Source organism: Saccopteryx bilineata, chromosome 1, assembly GCF_036850765.1.
Source record: "Saccopteryx bilineata isolate mSacBil1 chromosome 1, mSacBil1_pri_phased_curated, whole genome shotgun sequence".
NCBI classification, from domain to species: domain Eukaryota; kingdom Metazoa; phylum Chordata; class Mammalia; order Chiroptera; family Emballonuridae; genus Saccopteryx; species Saccopteryx bilineata.
Genome location: NC_089490.1, coordinates 108840454 through 108854709, shown reverse-complemented (window position 1 = coordinate 108854709; position 14256 = coordinate 108840454). Strand labels below are relative to the sequence as shown.

Genomic DNA, 14256 nt, shown 5'->3' with positions numbered 1-14256 from the left:
TGGCAGGCTGATTTCTGACACAAGGCTGCCTTTCAGCCTGCTTTTTCTGCATTACAGCAAGGACTCCCACAGGCACACCTTCAGTTTCGCTTGTGAACTGGTGCACTCTAGCGGTAGTGTGGGGCATTAAAGAAACAGCTGGCTGCTTTGTGATTGTGAGATGGACAAATCTCTGCAGAGAATAAAATGCGTCTCTCCTGCTGCTCTCCCTGCAGGCATCTTCGTTTCCCAACTGAATACCTTCACCAGATTTTCCTTCATACTCAGTTTTTAGCCAAACACTAGTGACGATTCATGGCTATGGTCTTTGGGGTTCCATTCTAGACTTGTTACAATTACCAGAGATTTGGGATCTAGTTGCCTAAATTTTAAACTACTTTATCTCAAAATATAAAGTTAATATTTCTAGAACTGTGTTACCTTTTTTCATTTGGGCCTAAGGGAACTTTTTACAGCTATAGAAAAGTTCTAAACTAGATTTGGTGATGATTGCACACTATATACATTTGCTAAAATTCATCCAGTCATAAATATGCTAGAAGTGAACATGATTTGTAAGTTAGACCTCACTAATGCTAAAAGAAAAAAAAAAAAAACCACAATTTTTTTCTCTGCATGGTGAACATTGGGCAATCTCTTCAAATATCTGAAAAAAATTATTGGCAGTATGGTTTCTTTACTAAATTCTTTTTCATTTTTAAAATACAGAGGTGGCCAAATGTAGGTTTACAGTTGTTTATATGAAAAAGGATACAATAGTTAACAACTAATAACGCAAGAATAAATTGTTTTTATACTCACAACTGTGAGCCTACTTTTGCCCACACTTGTATATTTAGGATGTCTTTAGAATGCCAAAAATTGCCAGTATATTTTTTCAAATTATATAAATATATCATTGGTACAATTTACAATGTGTTTTAGGGTTGGGAATTAATTTCACTGTTAGATAATTGCAAACTATTATATTAAATTATATATTAATGTATTAGGGACTGTAAAATTGAAAATTTACATGTTTAGGCTAAAAAAGGCAGCTATATATATCAACAATTCAACTCCGAAAGAAGTATAATTTGCTGTGTTATCAAAAGAAATTAAAAAAACAAATATGATATTAAATTCAATGTGTGGTTGGAAGTTGAGAAATTGTTGTATGCAGGTCATGGGAAAAATAAAACAAAGCATTTCCTCTGAGGTTTTCACCAACGATCAAACTGTGAATGCTTGTATGTGCCCTGAGTGGACAATTTGAAGACAAATTAGTAGTTTGAGGACCAACCTCTGATTAGCATCAAGTTTATTATTTTCTTATTACATATCATCCTTAGAGAGAAAAAAACATACACATACATATCATCTTTAGAAAGACAAAACATATACATATATACTCACCTTAAAGATGTATGAGGAAGAAAGATACATGAAATTGAATATGCAGTTGAAGAAAAGGAGTTCTACCCAAACATCCCAACCTCAAGGTACAGAATTCACTTTTTTTTTTCAAATGGTGTGGATTAATATGGGTATGGATTTTACAGGGGTTAATATGAACATAAATATTAATGTGAATAGTAATTCTAATATTCTGTTCTTGAACTGTTATTATTTGCTGCTTCTCTTTGTCTTTTGGTCTCTGTTCCTGTCTTCTCTCTCTCTAATTTGTCAATGTAATACAGTTATTTGCTTTTAAAATAATATTTTGTCTCATAATTTCTGAGGATACACAACAAATATATACATTAAACTAAAATTAATCATTAAAAAATGAATATTTGTTGTCAGTCATCACCTCTTTATTATTCATAAAATATGGTATTTTTACCACCAAATTTTAATTCAGTTTGTCAAAACTTAAAATATGTTTTTCACCAGGTGAAAACTTTTGTTTTGGTAAATGGAGATATTAATCTTAAAGATCACAAAATATTGTGAGTCCTCTGAGCAAACTCTTTCCGCATTCATTTTGTAGATGTCGCTCGGGAACCCAAATGTGTTTTGGTGTAAAAAAGAAACTCAGGAAGCTGCAAATAATAAGTTTGCAACTTTTAGTTAGTTAAGAAATATATGCTAATATTTATATATTCTACTATGGATCTTTTGCTAATATTTAGTAAAGATTGTTAAATTGAATATAGCTTAGGGCAAAACAGTACATTTAAATCTAATTGACAATTTAAGACTTACTATACACAAGATTTTTCTTAACTTTGTGATTGTGAATTTGTATACCTTTTCTCATATCTTGGCAATAATGATAATAAGAAATTCCATTTTTTCCATATATATAAAGTTTCAGAATCATTACTGATAGTATTACTAATAATATAATTGCTTAAAACAGATGAAAATGTTTTAGAGTGATTTGTTTTGTTTTGTTTTTTGTCCTTAGTGTATACTCCATTGGACTTGCACAGTTAAATTATATTTTAAAATTACTTGAAATAATTTCTTTCCCTCCAGTTAAACTACTAATTTAATAACTAGTTAGGGTCTTTTACTTCATATTCTGTTTTATTGGTAGGAATCATTTTTTTAAAATTTTCACTTATCTTATTTTGTAATTATGTATGAATAAACATTGTACAAATATAATTATGGAATACATGTTACACAATAAATTATAATTATTTTACAATTATGTAAAACATTTATATATTTCAAAGTTAAATCTATATAGAAAGATAATTCCAGAAATTTCCAACTCCTATAAATTCATCTCCTATCTTGTACCTTTCATCCTATTCAACTAGTCTCTCTACTTTTGAACATTTATAATATTTATATTCTTTTTTTATTCGATTCCTATTGTAAGGCTTCTCATAAATATGTCTTTTCATACTTTTTCAAAATGTCACTTTGATTTCTAGGTAAGAGATTGTTGGGTGACCAAGTAAATGCCTATAGAATTTTTCTAGTTTTTTTCTAAATATCTCTCCCCCACATACACATTTATTCACTGCAATATTACTCCACTGTGAAAAAAGAAGGAAATATCATCTTTTGTGACAGCATGGGTGGACCTAGGCAGTATTATTACCAGAGGGAAAAAGGTGGAGTAAGGTAAAAGAAGGTAAAGGGGAGATAAATAAAGATGGAAGGAGACTTGACTCTTGGTGGTAAACACACAATATAATATACAGATGATTTTGTACACTTGAAACCTATATAATTTATTTACCAATGTCACCCTAATAAATTCAATAAAAATTAAAAAATAAAAATAAAAAATAATTAATACATAGAGGTTATATATACTTTAAAGTCAGCTTCCCCCTAAGGAATCTTCTTGCAACAATATAGTTCAATATCACCACCAAGATATATGGATCAGGTCCTGATACATAACATTCCCCATCCTTCATGTTGCCCTTTTAAAGTCACATCCCATTCCCTCTTACCCTCACACTGTCCTTAATCTCTGGCAATCACTCTGGCCATCTGTTCTACACTTTTGTAGTTCTCTCGTTTCAAGAATGTTGTATAAACGGAATCATATAGTATATTGTTAGCTTTGGAATTTGGCCTTTTTTTCATTCAGCACAATGTTCTTAAGATTCAGCTATATTGTTGCATGAATCAATAGTAATATTCCACAGTATGGGTCCACAGTTTGCATCATCATTTATTGAAGGACATTGGGATTATTTCCAGTTTATGGTTATTATAAATAAGGCTGCTATGTTTATTAAAGAAAGCAAATAATTAATTAGAAAAATTTTATTTGTGTGCAATTGTAAATTATGCCAAATATTAGAAATCATTAAAGATTTTAAATAACATATATCACAGCTTCTGATCATTCAGAATATTATTGTTATTAAATAAAGATATTTTTATTTACTTAAGTTTTATGCTTTTGATTATTTAATATCCTTTGAAATTCAAAGTCAGTATTATGTACAATTCTATGATAACAATTACTAGCACTTCTTGGAAATGTACTTTTCTAAACTAATTCATGTGATTAATCTCTCAGATTGTTCTGTGATGTTGCACCGGTATAAAATTTTATTGGGAATATCTGGAACAGTAAATGGTATTCTGGTATTGATGCTTATCTCCCTTAGTCTGCTGAGTAAGTTAAAAGTTCTTTAATTAAATAAATATCAGAAAATGTGTACTTTTTATGTCTCTTCATATTGTCTCAATTCATATTTATTCTTTCTGACATTAACTAAGATTTCATAAGGAGTTACTATGTATAAAGAAGTATAATATACTCCATAATAATGTATTTGATATGTAGTCAAATCAGATAAGCATTTGTCCTCAAATGGCATACAGTCTAATGAGAGAAATGTGTAGGCGTGTTTGTGTGCATGTATGTGTCTGTGTCTGTGTGTATGTTTAAGGTGAATATTTGGAAACCACATATTTTTAATTTTTTAGCTTTTTATAAATATAATTCCCTAACTTTCTTATACATTTTATGTAATATTGTATTTAGTGGTCTCTTGTTTTTTTTTCCAACAGATATTTATTGAGGAACTACTATACCACAAACATTACTACCAATTCTCAAAGTTAAAGAAAAGAATAATCATGTTGAGAAACCTCATCTAGGAAAAATATAAATTTTAGATTAATAATTATGGTAGAATAGGTTAAACACTGTTTCCTAAGTGTCAGCAAACATAAAAAAGCATGAAAAGAGCATGTGTATTCTCTATAGCAAGAAGTTTGTTTTATTTACTACTGTATCACCAATTTTTAGAACAATGCCTAGCACAGAATAAATCTTCAACAACTATATGTTGTATAAATAAATTAATTGTATAATATTTGAAATAATTTTTCATAAGACATGAAAATAATTTTTTTTATTTATCCCTTAAGTGATATCTTATTCCGATCTTCAGAATTATTCTAAAGAATTTGCATCTGAGATATTACCCAGAGAAGATATTTAACAAACCTAAAAATAAAACTGTTTTCTTTTTTAAAAAAAACAACTTATGAATTGTTTATTTCTGAAATTTTTAGACCATGGTTGATTGCAATAACTGAAACCGAAAGTGAAACAATGAATAAGAGGGGACTCAATATATAGGTTTCCTTTGAACTTTATTTTGAAGATAGACGTGTTAACCTAAATGGAAAATTCTTCATCAAATGTATTTATCATGTTGCCCAGAGGCATGTGGGTAAAATCTACCCAGTAGTAAGCATCACAGATTGTATCAGTCAGTCCTCTCTATTGTCATCGTTGAGACTGATGCTACAACATGAATGCCAATTCATTTTTAAAATTATTTATTGAATTTATTGGAATGACATTGGTTACTAAAATTATACACGTTTCCAATGCACAATTTTTCAGTACATCATCTGTGTATTATATTATGTCTTCAACACCCCAAGTCAAGTCTTCCTCTATCATCATCTATACCCCTCACCTTCCTCCACTTCCCCTCACTTCCCTTTCCTTTCTTGCAATCCCTGCACTTGTTGTCTGTGTCTATAAGATTTTTTCCCCTTTTTAAATGTTTTTTTCTTTGCTTAATCCGTTCACCTTTTTTCACCTAGTCCTCCAGCCCCCAGCCCCTCTGACAGCTGTCAGTCTGTTCTATGTATCTATGAGTCTCCTTCTTTTTTGTTACTTTATTTTGTTCATTAGATTCCACATGTAAGTGAAATCATATGATACTTGTCTTTTCCCGACTGGCTTATTTCACTTAACATAACACTGTCCAAGTCCATCTGTGCTGTCATAAAAGGAAAGATTTTTTTAATTTTATTTATTTTTTTGCTATGGTCAAGTAGTATTCCATTGTATAAATGTACTACAGCATTTTCTATCCACTCATTCACTGATGGGCACTTACGCTGCTTTCAAATCTTGGCTATTGTAAATAATGCTGCAATGAATATAGAGGTGCATATATTCTTCAGAACTTGTGTTTTGGGTTTCCTTGGATATATTTTCAGAAGTAGAATTGCTGAGTCATAAGGCAGTTCCATTTTTAATTTTTTGAGGTAATTATTTACTGCCTTCTACAGTGGCCACACCAATCTGCATTCCCACCAACAGAACAGGAGGGTTTCCTTTTCTCACATTCTTGCCAACACTCACTGCTTGTTGCTTTATTGATAATAGCCATTCTGACAGATATGAGGTAATAACTCAATGTGGTCCTAATTTGCATTTTCTGATGACTAGTGATGTTGAACATTTTTTCATATGTCTATGGGCTATCTGTATGTCCTCTTTAAAAAAGTATTTATTCAGGTCTTTTACCCATTTCTTAATTGGATTGTTTGTTTCTTTGGTGTTGAGTTTTATAAGTTTCTTGTAAATTTTGGGTATAAGCCCTTATCAGATATATGTTCTGCAAATATGTTCTGCCATTCAATGGGTTATCTTTGTAGTTTGATGTAGTCCCATTTTTTTTACATCCCTTGTTCAAGGTAATATATCAGAAACAATATTGCTACAAGACATATGTAAAACTTGACTGCCTGTTTCCTTCTAGAATTTTTATGATTCCAAGTCTCACATTTAAATCTTTAATCTATTTTGAGTTTATTCCTGTGTATGATGTAGAAGGTGGTTTTGCACATATCTGCCTATTTTCTCAACACCAGTTATTGAATAGATTATCTTTACCCCATTGTGTGTTCTCATGTCTTTTGTCAAATATTAATTGACCATAAAGGTATGGGTTTATTCCTGGACTCTATATTCTGTTCCATTGATGAATATGTCTGTTGTTTTATTTTTTTTACAGTACCATGCTGTTTTGACTATTTTGATGGTCTTGTAGTATAGTTTGATATCAGGTAGTGTAATTCTTTCAAATTTGTTCTTTTTTTCTCAAGATCACTATTGCTATTTAGGGTCTTTTGTGGTTCCATATAAATTTTAATATTTGCTCTAGTTCTGTGAAATATGCCGTTGGTATTTTGATAAGAATTGCATTGAATCTATAGATTGCTCTGGGTAGTATAGCCATTTTAATGATGTAAATTCTTCCTATGAACATGGTGTATATTTCCATTTATTTGTATCTTCTTCAGTTTCTTTATTCAATGTCTTACAATTTTCTGAGTACAAGTATTTTACATCCTTGTTTAAATTTATTTCTAAGTATTTTATTCTTTTTGCAGCAATTGTGAATGGGCTTGTTTTCTTAGTTTCCCTTTCCAATAGTTTATTATTAGTGTTTAAATATGTAACTAATTTCTGGATATTTATTTTGTATCCTGCTACTTTATTGAGTTCATTTATCAGTTCTAGGTTTTTTGTTTTTTGGGGGGTTTTTTTGGTGGAGTCTACAGGGTTCTTTATATACAGCATCATGTCATTTGCAAATAATAACAGTTGTATCTCTTTCTTTCTAATTTAGATGCCTTTTATTTGTTTTTCTTGTCTGGTTTGTGTGGCTAGGACTTCCAGTACTATGGTTAATAAAAGTGGTGAATGTGGGCATCCCTGTCTTGTTCTTGATCTTAAGGGAAGTGCTTGAAATTTTTGCCCATTGAGTATGATGTTGGCTGTGGGTTTGTCATATATGACCTAAATTATATTGAGGCATTTCTCTCTATTCCCACTATGCTAAAAGTTTTTATCATAAATGGGTGCTGGATTTTATCAAATACATTTTCTGCTCTATGATATAATTATCTGGCATATATCCTTCATTTTGTTTTTGTGATATATCACATAATTGATTTGCAGATTTGTACCAATCTTGCATCCCAGGAATAATTTTGAGTTGATCATGGTGTATGAACTTTTTAATATATTCCTGGATCTGGTTTGTTAAAATTTTGTTTAGGATTTTGCATCTATATTGGCTTATACTTTCTTTTTTTTTTTTTGTAGTGTCTTTATCTGGTTTTGGAATTAAGATAATTTTGGTTTCATAAAATTAGCTTGGGAGTTTCGTTTCTCTAAATTTTTTTAGAAAAGTTTAAAAAGGACTGATGATAGTTCTTCTTTGAATGCTTTGTAAAATTCACCTGTGAAACTGGTCCAGAACTTTTGTTTGTTGGGAGTCTTTTGATTACTGCTTCAGTATCACTGGTTGTAGTCTGTCTATTCAGAATCTCTGATATTTTCTGATTTGGTTTTGGAAGATTGTATGTTTCTAGGAATTTATCCATTTCTTCCAGATTTTCCAATTCATTGGCAAATAGTCATTCATAATTTTTATTTATAATTTTTTGTATTTCTTCAAAATCAGTTGTTACTTCTCTATTTCATTTCTGATTTTATTTAGTTAAGTCCTCTCTCTTTCAGTTTTGATGAGTTTGGTTAAAGGTTTGTCACTTTTGTTTATCTTTTCAAAGAACCAGCTCTTGGTTTCATTGATCTTTTGTATTTTTTATTTTATCTTACTTTATTTTAATTTTTTATTTTGTTTTTGCTTATTTTTTTCTCTATCTTTATAGTTTCCTACCTCCTGCTCACTTTAGACTTTTTTTTTTTAACTTTTGTCCATGTTACTTTAAGTTTAAATTGTTTATTTGAGATTTTTCTTGTATCTTGAGGTAGGCCTGTAATACTATAAATTTCCCTCTTAGGGCTGCTTTTACTGTGTCTCATAGACTTTTTCATTGCTGTGTTCTCACTTTCATTTGTTTTAAGGTATATTTTTTTATTTGTTCCTTGATCTGTTTTTTAATTCATTCATTGTTCAGTAACATGTAATTTAGCTCCATATCTTTGTGTTTTGAGGGGTTTTATTTTTGTGATTGATTTTTAGTTTCATACCATTATGGACAGAGAAGATGCTTGATATGATTTCAATTTTCTTAAATTTCTTGTCTTGTTTTTGTGTCCTAATATGTGGTCTGTCCTAGAAAATGTTGCAGTGCACTTTAAAACAATGTATATTCTGCTTTGTGGTGAAATGCTTTGAAAATGTCAATTAAATCCAGCTGATTTAGCATGTCATTTAAGATTGCCATTTTGTTGTTGTTGGTTTTCTGTCTATAAGATTATTCCATTGATGTTAATAGGGTGTTAAAATCTCCTACTATTACTGTATTGCTGTCAATCTCTCCCTTTATGTCCATCAAGATATTTTTTTACATATTTAGGTGTTCCTATGTTGGGTACATAAATGTTAACAAGAGTTATAGCCTTTTGTTGGATTGCTCCCTTTATCATTATGTAGTGTCCTTTGTTCTTATTATAGCCTTTGTTTTAAAATCTATTTTGTCAGATGTAAGTATTGCTACTCCAACATTTTTCAATTTCCATTAAATTAATTCTGTTTTCAAGTTTCTCAAGGAGTGTTGCTAAAATACCAGAATAGGAATAATGCAAATATCACTCAACATGATAATATTGGAAACTTGAAAATGACAAGTGACACAAGAGGAAATATAAGTAATAAAGGCATGGATCACTTTGTTTCAAGTGCTACAGACCATAGAGGTATTTTTCAAGGCTTTGGCTTATGTTTGTTTTAATCTTTTGGACCTTCTAAGTTTGAAAACTTTTTGAACACATATACAACAAACTAAATAAAGATTTAGTATAAATCTACTTTTCAGTCAAAACTTTATTCATATATATATATATATGTACAGACACATATACATTTTTTGCAATGGAAAGAGAGCTGTAAAATAAAAATTTTAAAAATAGGCTCTCCCCTCTAAAATTTAAAATCAAGTTTAGGTCCTGGCCAGGTATTTCAGTTAGTTAAAGCACTGACCCAATATGCCAAAGTTGAGGGTTTGATCCTGGACAAGGCACACACAAAAAGCAACTAAAGAATATACAACTAAGTCAAACAACAAATCAATTTTTTTATTTCTCTCAATCTTTCTTTCAAATTAATAAATAAACTTAAAATATAAAATAAAATCAAGTTGAGACATATAAATATGAAAACTTTTTTATAATAAGGTTATATATAAATGATTATTTTTATTGCTTATTTTTTTTGAAATTCAAAATAGATAAGAACTGTTATAGCTAATAAATTATTCATTATGATAAGCTTAGAACTTCAATTATTCAGAATTTTAGAAAATTTTTTTACTTTTAATTTTTAAATTTAATTTTTAACACAACTCTTTGAACCTTGGACATTTATTTTATAATATATGTGATAAGCTACAGATTAATTTATTTTATAACTATTTATCAAAGGATTTTCTGTATGTTTCTTATTTACATGTCCCAAACCAATTAAAATATTGTAACTCTACTACATATTTCACACCCTGATTAGCTAATTTCTCATTGTGTTGGGTATTATAATGGAATATTTTCAGAGGTAAGGAACCTTTGATAGGTAAATATAGAATCATGTAACCACCATTACAGATTCATTAAAGTCAGTCTAAATACTATGTATTACTATAAGATAGCAATTTCCTATTATATATACTTTATGGCCCATCATTATTATGCTAAAATGTCTCAGATATTTTCAATTTCAGACTTCAATATAATTTTAATTTAAGAAAATCAAAGGACTTCATGAAGTTATAATTACAGAGGTTGAAAATTGATCTCAATATTATTTAATGTCAAAAGGAAGAAATTAAAAGAAATTGCACACATTAAATAAAGATAGAGATTCTAAAACTTTATATGGATAAATTCTAAAAGAATGGTATAGATTATTATATTATATCTTATATCTCAAATAGCATTAATATAATATGTATTATAATTCATTCCTGTTATTTTAATAATTATATTAGATCATAGTATTAAAAAATCTTTTATATATAGGTTTTGCTTTATTTTACTAAAATAATGTTCTTAAATTCAAGAATTATTAGTTGCATTTTGACACTGTAGGTCTGAACACAGTGATGAGTGATTTTATAATAGCTTCACTCTTATTCATATAACACTCTTATTTATGTAAGTATTCTTGCTGCAAAAGATACACATGATTTTAATTTTTCTTTGTTTTTCCCATTCCTTTATAGGATTATGCCCATCAGAATGGCTCAAATATCAAGAAAAGTATTATTGGTTCTCTAATGAGTTAAAAAGTTGGAATGACAGTTATGGGTACTGTTCTGGAAGAAAATCTCATCTACTAATCATTCAGGACCAACTTGAAATGGTAAATGGTCTAGCATCATGGTTATAGCATTAGCTTCTTTACAGTTCAAAATGGCTTTCTTCACATTTCTTCCCAACTTTCCACTAAACTATCATTTATCTTGATTACTGAATTTTTGGGAGCCCTCTTAAATTTTTTGCTCAAAGCAAGTGCCTCACTTTCACTTATGCTTGTCCCGATGTGAATCCTTGTATTAAAGTTGCAAGTAGAATATGTGTACATATATATTATGTGATGTGTATAAATAAGAAATAAATTAGTTAAGCTAAGAAACCTCATGCCAAGTGTTAGTAGTTTAATAAAATTCTAAAGTATTTAGTATGTCTGAATTATTAAAATATTCTGTTCATTTAGTTATTCATTACTTGCTTTTTAGGATTTTATACAGAAAAACCTAAAACAATCAAACTATGTGTGGATTGGGCTGAACTTTACCTCCCAGAAGAGGACGTGGAAATGGGTAGATGGTTCTCCATTAGCTTCAGAGATGTGAGTCTTTATTAAAACACAGTTTGATTTATTGTCTTTTGTAAAAATTATCTTCATAAAACATTTCTAAGTCCATCATAATTCTGAAATAATTCTTAATACTAAAAATTTGAAATGATAAAAATAATGTTTACTGGAACAATGATAAACATTTTAGTTTTCAAAGCAAAAGTACTGAAAAAAATAATGTTTGTACATTTGTTGTTTTAAAAACTACTCATAATTTATATGGATAGATGGACTAAACCAGTGATAAGCAAACTTTTGAGCTTGGTGTGTCAAACTTTGCCAAAAAACCGAGCATGACTTGAGTGGTGTGTCACTTCGAGAAAAAACTCATAATTTTGTGATATTTATAGTTTACATAACAAAAATGTATAATTGTAATATATAACTGTATTTAATAAACCAAAAACTAATTATTTAACTTACCTGCTTAGTGACTTCTTTATTCATCTGTCAGTCGGTTTCTTTTGTAGTCTTGATATTATTTAACTTGTGTGGGGTGCCGTGAACTAAGATAAGTGAGGGGGAGGGGGAATTCTTTAACTAATCTGCTATTAGTAACTTTTTTGTTGCTGAATTTCACTGGCTAAATCTTCAATTGAAGGTTGGTATTTTGTACACTTCAAGCCTAAGCAAGCGCTACTAACTACTAACTTCATCTGTTAATCCGTTTCTTTGTTGGTTTTGGTATTATTTAACGCTGAGAATAAGGTCTCACAAAACTACATAGAGGGAAAAATTGTGAGTAAAGCCATTGCTATACTTTTTAGGGTGCTAAAAGTGTCTGTTAATCAGTTCCAGGCACTCCAAATTTCCTGTTTGTAGTGGCACTCCTCTTGATTCTCCAAGCGGCACCTTTCCAGATTCTCAAGCTTTGACTTCAAGTCGACAAACACCTAAACCCAGATGCTGTCTTGAAATTCTGCAAGTTGCATCTTATGTAAATTAAGATGGCTGCCGCTATTTCTAGTGGTGGGAAACAGCACCCATAGCACAGGCCCTTGACTCTCCCAGCCTCCCCTTCACATATCTCAGTAATGATGGTCAATTAGAAATCCACGACACCCCAGAACAGTAGATTGGATGATGGTTGCTGTGGTTATGTGGTTGCTGGTAATGGCAATCACAGGGTCCCCAGAGATGTGTCCCCTGAGGCATTCCACTCCTTCCTGCTCCACCGGCCGGAATGTGAGGTCAAAGATCCCCTAACGGCCTAACCAGAAGTCCCAGAACTAAACGCTCTGTGCCGGAGTTCTGTTGTTTTGGTCTACAGACCTCCAGCAAAGAGTGTCTACACTACAGCAAATATTTCATCCTCAGCTACTGCACCTGGCCGTGCAGTAGCCGAGGTTGAAACGTCCTTCTCAGCATGCGGCCCCATACTTCTCTGGTATGCGGCCGCGTGTCATCGAAAATGGCTACGCATGTCAGTGCTGACATGTGTGTCATAGGTTCACCATCACGGGACTAAACCAAAGTACTCTTATTTTCAAAATTCTCAGTGTTTACTTCAGCCATCTTTACTAATTAAAAAAAATTGTACATTTTTTGTATTATTTTTGTATTATAGTGATTATCACAAAATTAAGACATGAGTAATACAAGGCAGAACAAAACAATACAATTTTTTCAGCAATTGTATGAAATTATTGAGGTTTTTAAAAAACTGTATCAACATATTTGTGTGCTTATATTAATTTTATAACACAATATTTAATTAGAGATATAAATAGTAAAATCAGTAAATTAAAATCTTATCCCTATGTTGGTAAACAGAGTAATGGTCCCAAAGATTTCCATATCATAATTTTTAAATTCTATGAATGTATTACCTTGCATGGCAATAAAGACTTCAAGGGTGTGCTTCAATTAATAATCTTGGGATAAGATCATTACCCTGGATTATTCAGGTGGGCACAATGTAAACATGAGTCCTTACAAGAGGGAGAAAATAAGGGTAGAGCCAAAGAAGAAGCTGTAAGGATAAACACAGAGTTCCAAATGATATAATCATGACAGCCTCTAGCTACAAGTACAAATGGATTTCTTCAACAACAGTGATTAACAATGAGTTTATATTCTCTCTTCTGTAGATTCTCTATAAAAGGACCAGCGAAAGAAAACAGCTGTGCTGCCATCAAAGGAAATAAAATTTACTCTGAAACCTGCAGTGGTGTTCTGAAATGGATTTGCCAATGTTAGAATTTTAAAAAAATTAATAATGGAATAATCAATGATTAAAATTTTTTGCTTATTGTATTCTAATATTAATCTTCAAGAATAAAAATTTAAAGCTGCAATTAAACACCATTTTCCCTCATTTTTCTTTCATCACCTATATTGATCCTTGTCTCAGAATAATTCCTGTTAACAATCTAAGATACGCCTTCTCAATATTTTAATGCGATAATAAAATCTAGTGTAAATCCATGTGTTTATATTCAGGATTTTCAATGTTTTCACTTATAGAAAATGATATTAAGTTATGTTGGCTTTTCTGTATTTTGCTTTATTATTATTAAGATTTGACAAAGGAGGTAAGAGCATACAATGGAGTAAAGACAGTCTCTTTAATAAATAATGTTTGAAAAATTGAACAGGTACATGCAAAAAAAATGAAACTAGATCACCCACTTACACCATTCACAAAAATAAACTCAAAGTGAATAAAAGATTTAAATGTAAGTCATGAAACCATAAACATATTGGAAGAAAA

The 14256-nt window shown here is 30.4% G+C and overlaps 1 protein-coding gene across 2 annotated transcripts; it reads left to right on the top strand.

Moving 5' to 3' along the window:
• The first annotated feature begins 1402 nt into the window (after positions 1–1402).
• Positions 1403–13790, top strand: KLRF1 (killer cell lectin like receptor F1). Of its 2 annotated transcripts, XM_066253154.1 has the most exons (6): positions 1403–1481; positions 3980–4078; positions 9233–9388; positions 10906–11045; positions 11422–11534; positions 13634–13790. In XM_066253154.1, exons 1-6 carry the CDS (start codon positions 1403–1405, stop codon positions 13740–13742), a joined length of 696 nt encoding a protein of 231 aa, XP_066109251.1. In that variant the 3' UTR covers positions 13743–13790. The 2 variants fall into 2 exon arrangements, with proteins under 2 accessions (XP_066109251.1, XP_066109252.1); XM_066253155.1 differs by lacking the exon at positions 9233–9388.
• The last annotated feature ends 466 nt before the right edge of the window (positions 13791–14256 follow it).

What these genes read in the sequence shown, in the direction of transcription:
- KLRF1 (XM_066253154.1), top strand. Translation starts at nt 1,403, where the DNA reads ATGTATGAGGAAGAAAGATACATGAAATTGAATATGCAGTTGAAGAAA. An exon ending in CCAAACATCCCAACCTCAAG is followed by an intron (nt 1,482 to 3,979) that starts GTACAGAATTCA and finishes TTAATCTCTCAG; the next exon opens with ATTGTTCTGTGATGTTGCAC. An exon ending in AAGTGCTACAGACCATAGAG is followed by an intron (nt 9,389 to 10,905) that starts GTATTTTTCAAG and finishes ATTCCTTTATAG; the next exon opens with GATTATGCCCATCAGAATGG.